Source organism: Jatropha curcas, chromosome 3 (assembly GCF_041381405.1).
Source record: "Jatropha curcas cultivar XTBG-Jc1 chromosome 3, XTBG_Jcur_1.0, whole genome shotgun sequence".
NCBI lineage: Eukaryota > Viridiplantae > Streptophyta > Magnoliopsida > Malpighiales > Euphorbiaceae > Jatropha > Jatropha curcas.
This window is the reverse complement of record NC_143153.1, coordinates 3,711,138-3,730,780: the sequence shown is the minus strand read 5'-3', so window position 1 is coordinate 3,730,780 and position 19,643 is coordinate 3,711,138. Positions and strand designations below refer to the sequence as shown.

Here is a 19,643-nt window from a genome sequence, read left to right as displayed (position 1 = left end):
GGGTAATGGGCCCTTGTACATGTGACTTTGCCTTGTCATTCATACTATTGTAAATTTGTCAGAGTATGTTTCCATTTAAATTAGTCAGTACATGTGACTTGCCTTGCCAGAGTTATACTATTGAGACGTCTCATGCCCCAAAATTATAATTAGTATTTTTGTTTTTTTTATAACAAAATGCCTTCTGGTTTGATAACCTTACATTTCCATTTTTTTTTTTTTTTGCCATGTTACTGTTTACAAGGAAGATATTATGATATGCACGCGGAATATTCATTATTGAGGATGAAAATTTGAACCCATGACCAATATCATGTGATTATTATTTATTTCACATAGTTTAAACTTTTATGAAAATAAAATTTTCCAACGTTTCAATGTCACCCAAATGCTCTAAATAAAAATTCCCACAATTGGTATAGTTTCCATTTCTTTTCTTTATTTTGATAAAGTTATCGTATTTGCTCCATTCAAGGTAAGAATATAAAAAGTTAAAAGCTAGCTCCTTTTCTTTAAAAAAAAAAAAAATGAATTACGTTTGGGATACTCTTGAATTTATATACAAACGTTGACACTAATTTTTTTCCCCCAAATAGCGTATTCTTCACTAAAATATTTAGAAACATTAATATTATTTTCGATGTGGTTTCTTACTATATTGGATTAAGAAGAATTCCCATTCTCACAAATTATTAAACTAATCATTGAATGATATAAACTAGCTATTAATATATGATAATCAATTTAGTGTTTGTTTGATAAATTGCGTTTGCAATAGTTAAGACTTTAGATTGATTAAATTATAGGCTTTTTTTTTAAAAATTTTTTTAAATATAATTTTTAAATATATCTCTTTTTAAAATGTATTACATTTTGTATCATCAATGTAATGTAAGCTAATGTTATAATGATTAATCAAGTAATATATAAATTAAAGAAATAAATAACACTAATCTTTGATAAATTATAATCATAACAAAGTGAACATTTAAATAACTCTTTTTTTTTTTTTTTTTTGAAAAACTTAAATGGTCTCACCAAAATTTCGTCGTGTACCGAAACATTTTCCTGAAGGCCAAAACGTTGCTCGTAGTCGGCTGCACCATCACCAAAATCTCTCTCTAACAGAGTTGTTGTAGGCAGCGTGGGCAAAGCCATTTCCAGCTCAGAGATACGCATACCCTTTTACTCATTTCACGTCCATCTCGTCTCCATTTCCTTTCTCTCACCTTCTCTTCTACTCTGAAACACATTTCTCTTTAGTAAAATGTACTGTTAGTAATATTAATATCTATTGACCATTTCTTCTAACAAAAAAAAAAAAAAAATGCAAAATGTTGCTCTCTCTAGATCCAACCCAACTCCAACTCTTTGATATTTGAGCAGAACAACAAAACCCATTACTGCTTTCTGTTAAAGATAGAGTCTTGTTTTGAGAATGGGCGTTTTAGGAGAGTCTTGGTGCTTTTGCAAAGGAGTAGGTAAGTCTGAGAGAATGAAGGCCGCCATTTTCTCCGGCAAGGGTTCTGCTATGGCTACAATCTCTTGCGCCGGAAATGGAACATCCGGTACCGGATTTTTGATCCACCGGAATCTCCTCTTGACCGCTCATGTTAATATTCCCTCTGTGACTGCTGCTGAGAGTGCGGAGATCCGTCTCCAAAACGGCGTAGCTGCTTGTCTTGTCCCGCACAGGTTTTTTTTTTTTTTTCTTTTTGACATTTTTATTTGTGTTCGTTAGACGAAAAAAAAACGTTATTAATAGAAGTTTAAGTAGTTGATTGGGATTGATTGTGAAATAGTGACAAAGTTGTTTAAACTGAGCCAATAGTTTGTTAGTTTTCATTAAGTGAAGGATTTAATTAACTGAGTGAGAGAGATGGAGAAGAGTGATATATTAGTGGTAATGATTTCTGACTTTGGATTTGCATTGATTTTGTTGGTGGATAATCACGTTTTCAAATGGAATATATTCATAATTGTCTAAGCACTGGATCATATTCTATTATGTCCTTGTATTTGTGAGGATACAAGTTGAATGCATATTATGGTTTCACATTGAGCTAACTGAGGAGTTATGAGACACCGAAATTCCATTTTGTTCTATATGTGTCGCCATCATATCAAACGGAATGTGAAATATTTATGTTTTCTTTTGGGGAAGTAGTTGCTGAAATTATTGCAATTTTCTACTTGCTAAAAATGTGCATTTACGTTCTTTGTTACTAGTTTATGTGTTGATACTAATGATCTACACATGTCATAGTAATCCTATCTGGACAGTGTTTTTATAGCAAAGGAAATTGCTTTGTTTGTACTGTTTGATTTTGACTTGTTGCTCTTAAATTATATGACCTCTTACCAACAAAATAATGCCTTTATGTATTTTAGCATTACTCACTTCTTATTGCTTGATACAAGAAGTTACTAAAGTGGGACTGATTTGGAAATCTGTGTATTTGTGTTTTATAGTGGAACAAAGGCTTTACTTTAAAATTTTGTATATTGTGATTCTACTCTTGCTTGCAAATTTGACTATGACTCATAAATAATGAAAAATTACCTCAAGCTTACTTATGTCTCAATCTATCAAACAATGTAAAGCCTGAGCTCATTTAATATTTCACTAGGGACCTACACAAGAAATGCCCTCTGTTGCCAAATTTGAAAAAATTTGGTGAAAATAGCTTTATTGATAGCTTTCTCTCAGGGTTGCAACAAATGCATCACGGTATAACTGTTGAATGCATGCTAGGTAGATGCCATTTCATAACAACATAGATTGTTAGTAACTTAGCAATTCAGGGAAACCTAAGTTTTCTATATTTTAAGCTTTCTTAACGATTTAGAAAGCTGTGCTAAAACATAAAGTCTGCAGATCATATTCTCCCAGATGTCTGAAATTAGGATTGAGTCTAAAAAATACAACTTTTGCTTGTTACTATCGAAAAAACAGTGCCCAGTGCCCACTTACATTGCATCAACTCAATTACTCTATGCTGCTAACATCACCCACTTAATTACAATCTTCTTTATCATGATTAGATCACCAAATTGGTTTGACTAACAAGCCATGCTTGTGCTTGACTTCTAGGTTGATTAGATTGAAGGGAACACAAATATATTTGAATTTTATGGTTTACAGTGCACCTTTAGCACTGGAATTAACTTAATAGAGAGGAATTTCAAAATTTTTCTTGGCTGCATTGGTGACCTCCAGTCAGGGATTGAGATAAATCAGCTCCATAAAACTTTATCACCTGATATCACTAATGTAAGGGATTGAGAAATGTTATATTGCTGGACTACCTTCAATAAGACAATGCAGCTTTTTGCTTAATCTTTCACCTACTGCCTGCTGGTATATGATGCTAAAAGAATTTGGAATCGTAATAACCCTTTTCGACAACAATTAGAAGTACAAATTTCAATATGTATATTGACTTACATGGCCAAGAAATGTCTCAGTCAGTCAGTTGTTGGTCCAAATTTAAAAATGATATCTCCTTTCCTTTGGTCAATGCTTTCAGGATTCGTGCTGGCCATAAAACTTGTACTGTGCAGAACATAAGGAACTTGTTGTCTCTTTACATCTGCTCATGGATGAAGAAGTTTAAATGTGAAATGTACTCTTGAATGTGACTGGATTATTCTAAGTTGATCAAAGAGTCTATTGCTAAGTGTTCAGCGTGCTTTCTCTGTTTTGCATCTTAGATGGCTTGCTGCATCTTCTACCCTGACATGTTTGTTTCCTGTGAATGGCAAGTGCTGTTTGCATTAATCTCTTTTTGGCACTTTGGGTAACTGGCACCTTGCTGCTTTACATAGTTCTGCTTGTTTATATTTCTTATTGTAATTAATGCTGCCATAATGGCTGTAGTGACATTGTACTCATGTAAGTGAAAGAGACAGCGATTCCTTCTAAATAGCTTCACGGTTTAATCTGAGCAATTTCTATGAATTTTCTCAACTCTGTTGTTTAATTGCAGGTTTTTCGTCACCAGTTCTGTTCTGGACCTTACAATAGTGGGATTAGATGTTGTGGATGGAGACTCCAATGCCCAAGGACAGCCTCACTACTTGAAGACTTGTTCTAAACCAAACCTGGATCTGGGCAGTGTTGTTTACTTTTTGGGCTATACAGAGAAGGAAGAACTGACAGTTGGTGAGGGAAAAGTGGTAATAGCCACAGACAATCTCATAAAACTGTCAACCGATGGAATAATATGGCACCCCGGATCTGCTGGATTTGATGCACAAGGCAATCTTGCTTTCATGATCTGCGATCCTATGAAATTAGCCACATCTCCAAATACCAAGTCATCCTCGACTTCATCCTCATCCTCAGCATCTTGGAAAAAGGATTCTCCTATGCAGTTTGGTATTCCCATTCCCATCATTTGTGATTGGTTAAATCAGCATTGGGAAGGCAATCTTGATGAACTTACCAAACCCAAATTACCAATCATTAGACTGATGTCCACAGGCCAGAAGAGCGAGCACTCTTGTGCATCCTTCACACTCCGACAGGTTTTTAAGTCAACAGATGCGGATAATGATGGAACCCCTTCATCATCTAATACGATCTCTAAACCTGGGGACCAACATGGACCAGGTTGTTCAGGTGTAGCAAACATTACCAAAGAAGAAACTCTTACCGCTGATCGACACACTGTCCATGTGCAGGGAATCTTGACTCCTGAAATTTATGAATCGCGGAAGTTGACTGCAGCTCCCATTAGGAAAAAGGAAGGTGCTCAAACACAGCTTTTGGATATTAATTTCCCGCCAAGGGTCTTTAAAGGTACTGTTCAACCACAGCAAGTCAACCAGCTGCCCCCTAACTCCGGTGAGAATTTTATTAAAGAACTTCCCCTGCAGAGCCCATCCGGTGAAGATCAAATCACAGAGAGAGGAAATATTAACCCTGAAGCAGATGTTGAGATTGCATCTACTGGTTCTGTAAATGGGGCCCAAAGTGAGGTCCAGTCTAGTTCCTCCCCGGTGGAGGTTTCAGAGATGTATAATGGGTATAGCAGTGAGGGAGAGACTACTATGTATTCTGCTGAAACTGCTGAGAGCCGAAATTTTCCAAGTCCTATGGAGGGGAAGTGTCAGCACATGGGAAGGAGCCAAAGTTGTGTAAGTCACAATAGATGGGGAAATACTGTCCATAGAAACCCAATGGCTCGTAGGGCAATGTTAGAACAGCAAAGAAGCTTCATCCACGGAAGGAAGATGCATTCACAAGGGGCAACATCTCAAAGGAGTAATGACTACTTCAGTCCAACTGTGTCGTCAATAATGAAGAAGCGAAACAACTTGGAGCAGCCTACCAGACCGAAACGAAGTCCTGTTCACTCTTCTCCAAGATGGATGTTCTGATTATTCTAGATTAATGTGATACCAAAAGAGAACAACAGAAATATAGTGTTTTGTTGTTGTTTGGATCATGTCCATTCAATTGCATATAGTGTAACCGTGTAACTAATTTATTGTTACCATGTGGAGACCAATCTAAGGTAAATAAGAAAATTCAACAAGGTTGTAGTTTTGCTCAGGAATGATTCAAGTGTACGATCGTGTGCACTGTTGTTTTTTCATTTAAATTCCAGGTTGACAGTGCTCAAGGCAGACAATGAGCTACTTTGGACAACAATTAGACTGGTTATAAAACCTTGCATCCTTTCTACTCTTTTTTTGTTAATGGCCATATGACCTAAATGCTGCCATTGCTGTATCAAATCCATGTTTAGCATTAGATTCTGGAAGTTTAACACGTTGTATTTATGTTCATCATAGTTTTTCTTTTACATCTGGTTGTGCTCAACCAAAGCTGTATCGATCGAAACTGCCTAGTATTATCGAGCATCTGCTTGAATAACTTAATCAAATATGACATACCATCAAAAACTACAAAAATATTCAAAACAGCTGAAAAGCAGAGTATATATATACTGCCATTAATCTTGACACCGTATTTCAGTTTTAAAATGAAGTCAATAGGACACCCATTCAGGTTGACCAGAACTCGCATCAGCAATGCTGGTAATGGCTACTCGTGAATTGAACCAACCAAACTTTTCTATTAGCTTTCTGATGATTTCACCTGCTATGTATGAAACTCCTGAAGCCAAAAATCCTGCAGCAGCGTAATACATGACAGTCTTGATGTAATTCTTGGGTGGCTTCCTGACATAAGACTTAGCGATGGCAAGCATAGTAATGCACAAAAGAGAAGCTGCTGCAACTGCTGCTAACTTATAATCCTTATTGTCACTCTTCAAGAATGAGAATCCATAAACTACAGGAGGTACTAATCCAAAAATAATGAATGATAATACGGCAACTGTGGCATGAACAATGAAATTCTGTCTCCGTCCAAGTGATTCAACATAACGATCCACTCCTTCATTTGTCTGATCAGAGGTCCCTCCAGATTGTTCATTTCTAAGTTCCCTAAGCTGTAATTGATAGATGTTAGTTAAAAATTCAAGGATCGTGTTTTAATCATCCATATATATTTATTGAACTTCTATTGACAGGAAAGAAATTACTCACATGGTGTGCAATCATGACGAGTCCACCAACAAGGTTTGCCAATGCCAAAGCTACAATGTTCACTGCAATTCAAAAAGGTCGATTAAGCGCTAGTTTCACATTGCTATTTTATACTGGAGTATATCTAGAGCAATGTAGCATTGGACTTACATGTAGCAGCATCAGCACTTATAGCAGATGTCACAACACTTAAGCTTGTAATTGATTCTATTAAACCACCATATACAATGCTTTTTAGGATTTCTATTTTTCTGTCATCTCTTGATTCTGAAGGTAATGAAGTTTGTGTATCTTCATCAACATTCACTATCACGTTTGATGAGCTCGGAGGAAGTCCAGTTTCAATTGCAGCTATTTGAACAAGCAGCATATCATATCATTGTAGTTTTCTAACAATGACTAGAAAATAAAGTGATATAACAGACAAATTTGCACAGATTGCAAAAAAAGTTTACTACATCATTTCTTCGTACCTGTGTCACTTTTTTCAGTTTTGACATTTTCTTTATTGTCAGCTTGAATTGTAAGTCTTTCATCAGGTTCAATATTTTCCAAATATTTGTCATCTGGACGAGTCAAAATGCAGATATGAGGAGTAGTGGTAATTAAGAAAAAAAAAATGTTCAAATGAAAACATTGCATCTCTAATTGCATCAATTGAACATACCTGTACTTTCATCTGTAATTGCATCAGTTGAATTTGCTTCACCTATTTCAACTTCTTTCTCTGTAGAGTCTGTATTTTCATTTGTAATTGCATCAGTTGAACTTACTTGTCCACCTATCTCAACTTCTTTCTCTGCAGAGTCTGTATTTTCATTTGTAATTGCATCAGGTGAACTTACTTCTCCACCTATTTCAACTTCTTTCTCTGTAGAGTCTGGTTTTGCGTAAGCCACACTATCTCCAGGTAATGGAGCAATATTTGTCAGTGGAGAATGAGCTCTTTCATCTTGTAGCATTTCATTTGGTTTAGGTTTAGTTTTATCACGGTTTGTTCCCAGCAACGGAATGTTCTCCATTAATGGATCGGCTGATGGATCTTGCACAGTACTAGTTTCTATTGCATTAGCACATTGGGTGAATAAAGGCATGAACAATGAAAATCTCAGCTGGATATATACACATTCATTGATTAATTGAAATAGTTGAAATAGAAAGAGCAAATGAGGCTCCATTTGGTGACCACGGTATGGTGCAAACACATAATAAAACGCATATCTAGTGCTAAATCTATTATTTTCACGACAATCAATCACAACATACGACCAACTAAGATTTGCTCAGGCCTACCAATTAGGCTAAGCCTTTTTAGTTCATATTTACACTTCCCATTCTTTTGAGAGAAACACTATCATTTCTTTCATACCTATGTCACTTGTTTCAGTTTTGAAATTTTCTTTTCTGTCAGCTTGAATTGTAAGTCTTTCATCAGGTTCAATCTTTTCCAAGCATTTGTCATTTGGATGAGTCAAAATGCAGATATGAGTAGTAGTTCTAATTAAGAAAATAAAATGTTACAAATGAAAACATTACTCTGTATTTGCATACCTGTATTTGCATCTCCAATTGCATCAATCGAACTTCCTTCTCCACATATTTCAACTTCTTCTTTCTCTGCGGAGTCTGGTTTTGGGTAAACCACATTTTTTCCAGGTACTGGAGCAATGTTTGAAAGTGGAGCATGACTTCTTTCATCTTGTACTATTTCATTTGGTTCAAGTTTAGGTTTATCATGGTTTGCTCCCAACAATGGAACACTCTCCACTGATGAGTCAGTTGATGGATCTTGCAGAGTAATAATTTCCACTGCATTAGCACATTGGGTGAGATAAACAATGAAAATATCAGCTGAATATATACAACTTCATTGCTTAATTGAAATAGAAAGAGCAATTGAGGCTCCATTTGGTGAACCGCAGTGTGGTTCAAGGTAATATAATCAAATGAATTTCTAGTGTTAAACCATCGATCACAACACGACACCCGCTAAGATTTTCTTATGCATACCAATTAGGCTAAGCCTTTTTAGTTCATATTTTCACTTCCCATGTTTTTTTGAGAGAAACACTATCACTTCTTTTATACCTATGTCACTTTTTTCAGTTTTGACATTTTCTTCACTGTCAGCTAAAATTGTAAGTCTTTCATTGGGTTCAATCTTTTTCAAATATTTGTCATCTGGATGAGCCAAAATGCACATACAAGGAATAGTGCTAATTAAGAAAATAAATATTTCAAATGAAAACATTGCATCTCTAATTGCATCAACTGAACATACCTGCATTTGCATCTCTAAATGCATCAATTGGACTTACTTCTCCACCTATTTGAGCTTCTTCTTTCTCTGCACAGTCTAGTTTTGGGTGAACCACATTATCTCCAGGCAATGGAGCAATATTTGTCGGTGGAGCATGACTTCTTTCATCTTGTAGTCTTTCATTTGGTTTAGGTTTAGTTTTATCATGGTTTCTTCCCAAAAATGGAACACTCTCCATTAATGACTCAATTGATGGATCTTGCACAGTACTAGTTTCTGCTGCATTTGCACATTGGGTGAGATAAAGGCATGAACAATGAAAATATCCTACGCCTTCATTTCTTAACTGAAATAATTGAAATAGAAAAAGCAAATGAGGCTCCATTTGGTGAGCCACAGTGCGATGTAAGGTAATGTAATCAAACACATTTCTAATGTTAATTTGCTATTTTCACAGGCATTGATCACAACGTGACACCCACTAAGATTTTCTTAGGCCTACCAATTAGGCTAATGCTTTTTAGATTATATTTACATTTCCCCAGCATAATCGCCAGACTGAAGACGCATTTTCAACTTGTCATTTTTAAAAATGTCAATGAAAAACATCCTTTTGACATCTTCTAAAAGGATACTCTTTTGAAAAAAAAATCTGCATTACATAAATTGAAAAGGACCGAGGAAGTTTTACTGTTTAGAGCTAACATTATGATCAGTTGCTTCCGACAACATGGGGCCTAAAGGAGACTAAAGCAAAATAATTATCATCTGCTAGATAAGGTAGACTATAAGAATAACCAACAATTCAAATTCTTTCATGTAGCATTATCCATCGGCACCTAACTCAATAATTGAAATTCCAAACTAAAATTTTCCAGGTCAGGTGAAAAATCAAACAAGTTTGTCAAAATTTCTTATGTTTAGGTCAAATACGCAGTAAACAACTATATCAAACGGTCTCTTAATTTTAAATGTATACTCGTCGCATCATTAACTATGATATTCTAGACTCTAGTTTCATATAAATGTCTTTTTGGTCATTACATAATTATTCAAATTATTTCCTGAATGATTGGAAAGATTGCACAAGAAAAATTACCTTGCTCATCCCTCCTTCCTTCCTCATTTGGTACAAAAGTGCGGAAAAACCAATTGCCTGAAGAATAAACAGAAAGGTTTAAATAGCTACAAATATCATAGTAAATAGTAGAATATGTGCTATTATGATTTATGACTGGAAGGTTATGGGATTGCAACTTTGCTTTTGATTGAAGAAAAAAGTCTCTTTCTGGAAGTGATGAGAAGAAGACTGCATATAATAGATAAATTATTTGCTTTTTTTCCAAAAAAAAAAAAAAAAAGTGAGACAGGAACGGTACATATTCTTTGATTTTCGACTTAAAGTATCGATTGTATTTATAGACAATATATTATTCATACAACTGAAATGAACATTTTATTTTACATCAAATATGAAAAAATAAAATTTCAAATAAAGTCCATAAAATTTTATGAAATTCATTTATACTAAATAGAGTATGAAAGATCATAGATAGATGAAAATGTACCTGCAACAATGACAAAACCAAAACATGATGAGCATCTAAATGTATCGACTGGCTCTCGAGTTGGTACAGAATCATCTCCCACTCACGAACAATAACCTTTTCTATGCAAGAATTACAATTAGGACAGAAGAACTGATGTGCTAGTGGCTTGTTATACACATGATCAAGATATAATTCTGTTTCCTCTTCTCTAGTTTCTCTTATAAGACCAACACTTTCATTTGCTGCTTTGACTTGTTCGAAGATTGTAAGATTAAAGTCTTAGAAAAAGCAATGTCAACATTTGCATCAGAGCCAGAAAGTTCATCAATAGCTTCAGTCCCTGAAACCATGTAAAATTAATTATATGAGCAAATGAGATTTATCTGATTGAGTCAATAGAAACAAAAAAAGAAAAAAAAAATGATAAAACGGTAATATTTATTTAAAAAACTTTTTTTTAATTGAGTTGGTGTATGATCTACCATACACCGGTCCAGGTGTAGCCAAAGTCCTAAATATAAAACGATATTTTTATCTTCATTTTCATGTATGAAATTAGTAGAGAAACAGTCACAGCCTCAGATTATGGTGTTTATATAGAAAATTTAGAGCAAGATCGAAAGAAACAAACAGAAGAATCAAAGGAGGTTACTGTGTGCTGAAGAATCCGGATATTAGTGAGCTTAAAAAATGGAAGGGCAATTTAGTAACGTCGATCTGTAATATATAATTTATAATCTATTTAATATATATATAGAAGTTTATGGATTTCATTAATCAATTAATGTTATTGGTTGAAAAATAAAGATAATTTAATTTTAATTGATTACATTAATTTCTATTTAAAATTTTATTGGATAAACTAGAAAATTATATTATATATTATATAAAGTATATATTAAATAGGATAAGAATATAATATTTTGTTAATTAAAAAAATAAAAGTAATTTAATTTTTATTGGGTATATTAAATTTTCTATTTAGATTTATTGCATAAATTAAGAAATTATTTAATAGAATTTAGATTTAAATATGAAATAAATTCAACCAATTAAAATTAAATTATCTTTATTTTTTCAATCAATAAAATTAAAAACCCTAAAGATATTATATTTTTACCCTATTTTAATAATTACTTATATTATATATAATATAATTTCTTATTTTATTCAATAAAATTTAGATTTAAATAGGAAATTAATATTACCAATCAAGATTAGATGATCTTTATTTTTCAATTAATAAAACTGAAATCCTTGATGATATTTTTGTGGATTCATAAATATTTTTTATTAATAAAATAAATTATTATTAAATTATAATGTTCAAAAAAAATTTTAATTTATCAAAGTACTAACTCGAGCCAATAAGTCTGTATTTACACTCAATCTAACCTGGATAAACTAAGTAAAAAACCTAATCAATACATTTTAAACACCAAAAAGACATTACAAAACCTAAATTTACGATTAAAAAATCCAATTAACTAAGCCAAAAATGAAAGACCAAGAATAGCACATATGAAGTTACGCCGGAGAAGAGTCTAAACCCCAATGGAGTGATAGTAAATGCAAACTACGTCACTCTTTCTTAGCACACCACCCTCCCCCGCCTGTCGGACCTGACTTTACTTTTCTTGGCTTGGTCCATGAGTGAGGCTGCGGACCTGGTCCAAATAAAATTAACCCATAAACTGGATCCGCTTATGGACCACCAACGATGGTAAAAATTTTTTAAAAAATGTTCAGACTTTATCTTTTTTTTTTTTAATGTATGATCAGAAATACTATCGTTTCAATAAAAAAACTTTATTCTCATTGGTTTGGTCTATGAATAGGCTATGAATCCGATCTAAGTAAAATTAATCCATTCACAATAATCAATGAGGTACACTATTTTTTTCTCTATCCCTACAGGTATTACAAGTCCGTAATTGGATTATAATTAAATCTTTACTCCAATCATAATTATTCAATTTAATTATTAATTTCATTTGAGAAAGAAAAACATCGAATCACTCATCTTAAATTAATATTCGGGTGTAGCTTTTTAAAATGTGAAAGATACACTAATTAAATGAGCTAAACCACTAAGGATACGAATATGACTATAGCTTCAAACATTCAATACCATGATCTTATTATTATTATTATTATTATTATTATTATTATTATTATTATGCATATAAAAGAAGGAAATATAAAAGAAGGAAATTTAAATCTTAATATAGTGTCAAATTATATATACACTTACCACTAACCACTAGAATTTAAATTTTAATATAATATCAAATTATATATACACTTACCACTAACCACTAGAATACGCTAAGTGTACACGGTCAGAGCACGCCTTCTCACAATAATCGAACTTCACGTTTTACGTGATGTGGATATCGTTTACAACAACTTAAAGAGCTTGTTCGTTGCCACTTCTCTTCTAAAATAAGTTCACCGTTTTTTGGAATTTTTTGAACCCATTACATACTTTATCAGTGTCTATATAATATATTTTTTTACTGTTTAATGCTCTTTTACTAATATAAAAAAAATAATATGCTATAAAGATAATACCATTATTATATATTTACGATCGTATAAAATATTTGATTTCTGAATCTACAAATAAAACGTAATCAACTTACACGTATTAAAAACCACAAAATAATAATTTTTTGACCCGTGAAGTTTTTTTTAATTAATTAAATGATTATCTAATTGGATTATTTATTTAGTTAAAAATACTAAAATTCATTGTTTTATTTTATTTTGGTGAAAATTGAGCTTTTTAATTAATCATTTCATACAAATTAAAGGGTAAATATATAAAAAATAAATTCAAAGAACAGAGTGAGCATCATTTTTTTTTTTTTTTGATAATAGCATTATCTATTTATATATATATATATATATATATATATATATAACCAAGAGGTATAATCACTCTCGGATTTTTACCCTCCCAGCACTTCCGTAATTCAAACTTTTCTTTAATTGCAAAATTAACAAATAACAGCCTCTAACATTACCTTACATTAGCTAATAGATTTCTGTTTTTATATATTCATATATATAGATAGATAGTTTACCCATTTTATAAGTAATGATGTCATTAATTATTTTATCTTCAGAGCTATATTGTAGCTATTGAATTTGAAGGCTATTATGGGTTTAGCATGAGTGTAAAATTATTTGTCATAAACACTAAAATTTTACCTTTTTCTGCATTGATTCAAAAATATGGTAAAAAAACTAGATAAAGAAACTGATTCAATCCAATAGACTATTTTTAAGAATTTAAAATCTAATGGTAAAAATAAATTCTTTATATATACAAAACTTCATAATTATATTCGGTAGTTTTGCCTTTTAAACATCTCCAAAATTATAAAGAGTAAGACATATCTTATATCCTACCAATATCCTATTCTTGTAATTTGGTATTCAATTCCCTCTTGCTTGTGTTCTTTCTATCAAGTTTGATGAAGTATGTTCTTTGATTTTTTTTTTAAAAAAATAAATATTTATTTCTAATTTGATGTTGGCCTCAAAATTTTCTTTGGGTTTATTATTATGCGAACATAAATATTATTCCTTTCGTTCCATATTTGGATTTAATTTCATTTTTTTTTAAATTTATCCTATAGTCCTGAATTCCTTTTAGAAATGAATAATTTATAAATTTTTTATTTTGCCTCTATCTAATAGTATATATATACCCTGCATTTTAGAAATGAATAATTTAGAAATGAATAATGTTCTTTGATTGCTATTTAATTTGTCTAATTTGTAATAAATTATTGATTATTCTTAATATATTTTTGAAAATTATAGTAATTAATGTCCATCATTTGCAAAGGACAAAAATATTATTACTCCCTCTATTTTCTTTATTTAGAGAAAACATAAAATGCACAAGGATTAAAGTGGTGATTGAACTGAATTTTTTTCACTGTTTTTTGGCCTAATATATCCCTAATTTGTGCTAATTACTCCATTAATTGTGAGGAAGCTAACTCACAAAGAGATAGTCCCAAGGGCATATTTATTCGACAATTAGCACAATTTTTAAAGGTTAGTGTCTTTGTATATTTTAAAGCTATTAAATAAGAGTATGATGTAGATAGAGAAATATAATAAAACGAGCATACATTTATAAATAAAGCACGTTTAAACGACCTATATGTACTCTTATAGGCAACAAAGATTTGTGCTTAATATTTTTTTAATATGAGCACACCCATTAACTTTTCAGTAGTTAAAATCCTATGAATAAACATGAGTGAAATAATTTAAAGTGGCGTACAAATTAGAACGAGTGAAAAAACTTAATGTATGCACATATTTTACAAGGTGTAACCACGTACATTAAAGTTATTTTAAAATTAGCACCACAAAATTGTGTATAATTATATAAAATGCGACTCACTTTCAAATAATGTTTGAATAAAAAATAAAAGATAAAAAGAAAAAAACAGCGGTGAATTGAATATATGTTTATATTTCATATTATTTATTAAGTAATATTGGTCAATTTTAGTTTTTTGACAGTTAAATACACTTAAACACTTAATTGCAAAGTTTTTCACACGTGATATCAAAATAAAATAAAAAAATTATAAATTATAAATAGGTATTGCAAATATAAAATAAATATAATTAAGCCAAATAATTATAAATAGGTATTGCAAATTTTTTATTCTATTCAGTTAAAAATGTAGGTTCAATGTTACTGTAAAAACAAATATTTTTACATAATTTACTGCACAAAGAGAGGCGGAGATTGAGAGAGATGGTAATGGTGAAAGCAAACACGTGCTTCGCTTAGAGTCCTTTCCTCTCCACTTGTTCTTTAGCCTACAACTCTGTACGAAAAGATCCATCTTCAACCTCTACACATGGCAATGGCAATCTCGTCATTTTACCCAAATCCAGTGTCTTTTTTCTTCTCTTCTCTCTTCCTCGGTCCCATCGACAAACCCATCCTTTAAAAGCAGCCTCAAAATACATACACGCAGACAATAAAGTGAACGAGCTTTCTCTGCTTCACGAACAAACTGACATTGGTCTTGAGCTCCAGCCTCCAGCTTGAGCTTGAACTATAAGGGAGATGATGTTGAAGGTACCGTGTACCGCGCCCGACCAAATCCAATCCCTAGCTCCTCAATGTAGATTCCTTAACCAGCATCGTAGCAGTTCCCATTTCACTCGCCGCAGAGCAAACGCTGTCGTTTACTCTTCCCCTGTCGCTAAGATTTCTACTCAGCCTGTTGTTTCTGATGGAGTCACTAAGGTTGAATCCGGGTGTGAAAGCTTGGCTGATCGCCTTCGGTTAGGGCACTTGACGGAGGATGGTTTCTCCTATAAGGAGAAATTTATCGTTAGGAGCTATGAAGTTGGGATTAATAAAACTGCTACCGTTGAGACTATCGCTAATTTTTTGCAGGTATAGTTTGCCAATTTGAGTTTTTTTTTTTTTTTCTAAATCAAGTCGAGTTTATTATGCATGTGTTTGGTTTTCTTTGATTTGGAATTTTGGAGGATTGTTTATGGACCTCTTATTATTATTTTTATATCTTGATTGAATTGTGGGGTTTGTAGGTAAAATTTCAGAATTTTTGGAATGTGGTATGCTTAGTCATGTCGTTCCTGTCAGTTGCACTTATCAAGATATGGGTGGTGCCTAACTGTCTACGGAAAATTCTCTTTTTCTCTGTTTTTTCTGTTACTTTGATGGATTCCAAGCCTCTCATCCACCAGTCTCTTTGTTTGCTGAAATTGTGTTTTCTGGTAATGGGGGAATAATCAGAGACACATTGCTGAACCTGGTTTAAATTTTGTATGGTTTAATAAAACGTCAAGTCTCAATTATGTTTACTGATTAATGAAAATTCTGGTTGATGTCAGTGTTGTTGGTACACTACAGAAATGGACCAACAGGCAAACAAGAAGTCACCTTTTTGTTAATTGATCTGGTTGATTAGTGTTAAAAGATTGAATTTCATTTTGTTATGTTAAGGCTTTAGTTATGCTAATAACATTATTTGAAGACCAAAACTACTCTGACTGAAAATTTATTTGTGTTTTCAATTTTTCATCAACATTTTCTCATATTCTAATATATTACCATGGGAAAAAAAAATGTCTTTTAGGAGGTTGGCTGTAATCATGCTCAGAGTGTTGGATTTTCAACTGATGGATTTGCTACAACCCCCACCATGAGGAAGCTGCATCTCATATGGGTAACTGCTCGCATGCACATTGAAATATATAAATACCCTGCCTGGTGGGTTTTTCTCCCTCATCCATTATGTTTCTGGAAGTTTTGGGCTTATAATTTCTCTTAGCTTTTACAATATGGATATATTGTGCAGGAGCGATGTTGTTGAAATTGAAACATGGTGCCAAAGTGAAGGAAGAATTGGAACTAGACGTGACTGGATTCTGAAGGACTATGCCACTGGTCAAGTTATCGGGAGAGCCACAAGGTTTTCTTGTTTTCCCGTCCTTCTTTATAAGAAAATTGGATAAACAAAAATATATACCAGTATAGTTCATTTTATACAGAACCTTTATGCTAAACTATATTCTTTTCTGGCGTGCTTGTTTTTCTGATTGGATGTGAGGCAAGGACCTTGGAGCTCACTCATTTATTTCTTAGACACTATTTTTAGAAGTCAGACACTTCAATTATTTTGCCTTTTAATTCCTCACTGTCCAAGTTGTTTTGCAAACAAAAGTTCATTGATAAATGGTTGAATACCCAAGATTGTTAAAATTCCACTAAAAACTTTGCTTGCTTTTGAAAATACTTTGTGTTTTAGCTGCCGCATCCAATAATACGTCTGTTTTAGTTTTTCTCTTTAGGCTGTATGATTTGTTTCTGATCTCTTTCAAAAGTTAAAACTTTGCATGTACATCTCTGAATCAAGGTGTTTTGTGGCAGTTGATTATATGTTTTGCTTGATTTCAGCAAGTGGGTGATGATGAATCAAGACACTAGGCGGCTTCAGAAAGTAACTGATGATGTCCGAGATGAATACTTAGTTTTTTGCCCACGAGAACTCAGGTAGGCACCATTTCATCTGTAGAGGCCTAAACTATCACTTTGTTATCTCTTATTCTTGCTTGCTTGGTCATTATTGACAACTAGAAGACCATATTATTTACCACATTAGGCATCTTCTTCAGCCCCTTCATGATTTTTGAAGTCCTTGTGCCGACCACCACCCTTGATACACTCAAAGCTGGATAGCTTAAAAGTACTCTAAGTAGTTGGATGATGTTGATTGGTTGTCTACATTCACACCTATTTGATCCAGGAAATGTTGGCTTTTGCCCATTCAGTATTGTAGTGGGGATTGCATTTGCATCTTTCCCAATATCGTTTTTGCAAATAGCATTTGATTCTTTCACTTAGCCATGATAACTGGGGATGGTGCAACTCTGGTTCCAATACAAACATAGCAAACTCAGACAAAGTTTTACTGTAGGAGTGTCATTTTACTCTTCATCTGTGTCATCTGGTATCCTAAAAGCAACCATGATCACTGAGTTTCAATAGTGTGACTAATGCCACCTGGATCAAGGATGATATGCCTCTATCTTACATTTTCCTATAATCAGTCTTTTAGATGACCTTTAAGCACTCTAATTGTTTCTATTTCAGAACATAAGGGAAGCGCATGATACATTATAAATGCATGAGACCATCTAGTACATAATACTTGCTGGAAATAGTTCAAAGTTTCTATACGATAGCATGGAGTCCCACAGCTCCACCCTTTAGAATTGACTTTGCAAGTTTTATGGTGTTCTAGCATTGTTGCTGTTGTTTTTATCCAAAAGAACATTTTTTTTATGGGAATCTTAAAGTGGCATGCACTTGCAACTAGTTATTGCTTGATCAACCATCTTACTGAATTTTCATTCTGCTTGACAGGTATCAAATTTCAGACATGGTGTAAGATAGTTGGTCTTCATGATATTGTTGCAAACATCCTTTTTCTCATTTTATTTTTCTGGATTTCTAAGATGATTGTAACCTCCAAATTTATGAGAAAGAAAATTGTTTGATTGTATAGAATAAGTGGATAATAGATTCTGTCTCATTCAGAATATTTGCAACAGAGATGACATCATTTGCCCTTTTGTAAATTGATGGTATTTACAGATTAGCATTTCCAGAGGAAAATAATCGAAGCTTGAAGAAAATTTCAAAATTAGAAGATACTACTCAATATTCCAAACTTGGTCTTGTGGTAAGATACAATTTCAATTTCTTTTAACTTTGTTCCTGTCAGCTTTTCTCAATTTTATTGTGTCGTTCCAACTTATAAGCATATTTTTTAATCCACAGCCAAGAAGAGCAGATCTAGACATGAATCAACATGTTAATAATGTAACTTATATCGGATGGGTTCTAGAGGTTGGTAACTGAAAGCATTCTTTAATGGTTTCTCTTTTTTTGTTTTATTTTATTTTGGCATTGCCACTTGATCTTACCAGCTCTCATGCTCCTCAATTACAGAGCATGCCTCAAGAAATCATCGACACCCACGAATTACAAACGATCACCTTGGATTACAGAAGGGAATGCCAACATGATGATGTAGTTGATTCGCTTACCAGTGCAGAATCTCTTGAGGGTGCTGGTTTAGATCTTCATGCAACAAATGGATCTGCCACTGCAATTGCAGGCGAGCAAGACAGTCGTAACTTCTTACATTTACTTAGATTCTCAAGTGATGGCCTTGAAATTAACCGTGGCCGCACCGAATGGAGAAAGAAGCCCTCCAGATGAAATAATGTAGATTTCTTTATTTGTGTGGGCATCTGCCAGTTCTTTTTATCTTTCTCGAGATTCAGGTTTCTTTTCTTTTTCTCCTTTGACCATCAATGTTCTGATTGATTTTACTGTGTTAGGTTAGAGATTTTGTTGAGGAATTCAAAAGACATTATTTGTACTAGGAGGAGAAATTGTTAAACCCACCTCACCAACTCAGTGGATCAATTTGTTGTACTGTGTGATAATTGTTAAACCCACCTTACCAACTACATGAATCAACTGTATTGTTTTACGTTTACTATATTCTTGGAAGTTCAACTGCTCAATACTTAACAATGTAAACTTGACTGAAAGTCGAGGCTTATGTCATGAAACAAAGAGCGTGCAGATTTTACAAAAGATGCATCCAAGATGAAAGAACTCTATGCTTTCTAACTAAAACAAAAAGACAGGCTCTGGCCTTCCTCTTTCTCAAACTATAAAA

General features: G+C 33.0%; 3 protein-coding genes across 3 annotated transcripts; 2 read left to right on the top strand and 1 right to left on the bottom strand.

Annotated features, from left to right (window-relative positions):
• Positions 1-1,074: 1,074 nt before the first annotated feature.
• LOC105644365 (uncharacterized) lies at positions 1,075-5,603 on the top strand. The gene is made up of 2 exons (XM_012229674.4): positions 1,075-1,695; positions 3,990-5,603. The coding sequence occupies exons 1-2, from the start codon at positions 1,439-1,441 to the stop codon at positions 5,383-5,385; spliced, it is 1,653 nt and encodes a 550-aa protein (XP_012085064.1). The 5' UTR covers positions 1,075-1,438; the 3' UTR covers positions 5,386-5,603.
• A 160-nt stretch (positions 5,604-5,763) lies between these two features.
• LOC105644931 (uncharacterized) lies at positions 5,764-15,291 on the bottom strand. The gene is given in 11 exon segments (XM_089718855.1): positions 5,764-6,464; positions 6,562-6,623; positions 6,712-6,912; positions 7,035-7,127; positions 7,229-7,621; positions 8,113-8,370; positions 8,843-9,100; positions 9,921-9,977; positions 10,390-10,470; positions 10,473-10,649; positions 15,243-15,291. Coding segments are annotated over 11 exon segments (2,094 nt in total). The 3' UTR covers positions 5,764-5,999.
• A 190-nt stretch (positions 15,292-15,481) lies between these two features.
• FATA (fatA acyl-ACP thioesterase) lies at positions 15,482-19,174 on the top strand. The gene is made up of 7 exons (NM_001306011.1): positions 15,482-15,817; positions 16,524-16,657; positions 16,746-16,859; positions 17,345-17,440; positions 18,545-18,632; positions 18,731-18,799; positions 18,902-19,174. Exons 1-7 carry the CDS (start codon positions 15,482-15,484, stop codon positions 19,172-19,174), a joined length of 1,110 nt encoding a protein of 369 aa, NP_001292940.1.
• The last annotated feature ends 469 nt before the right edge of the window (positions 19,175-19,643 follow it).

Bases quoted from the DNA above. Each gene is read 5' to 3' on its own strand.
- LOC105644365 (XM_012229674.4), top strand. From the start codon at position 1,439: ATGGGCGTTTTAGGAGAGTCTTGGTGCTTTTGCAAAGGAGTAGGTAAG. The intron at 1,696-3,989 runs GTTTTTTTTTTT...GTTTAATTGCAG, and splicing joins GCTTGTCTTGTCCCGCACAG to GTTTTTCGTCACCAGTTCTG.
- FATA (NM_001306011.1), top strand. From the start codon at position 15,482: ATGATGTTGAAGGTACCGTGTACCGCGCCCGACCAAATCCAATCCCTA. The intron at 16,860-17,344 runs GTTTTCTTGTTT...GCTTGATTTCAG, and splicing joins GTTATCGGGAGAGCCACAAG to CAAGTGGGTGATGATGAATC. The intron at 18,633-18,730 runs GTAAGATACAAT...TTTAATCCACAG, and splicing joins ATTCCAAACTTGGTCTTGTG to CCAAGAAGAGCAGATCTAGA.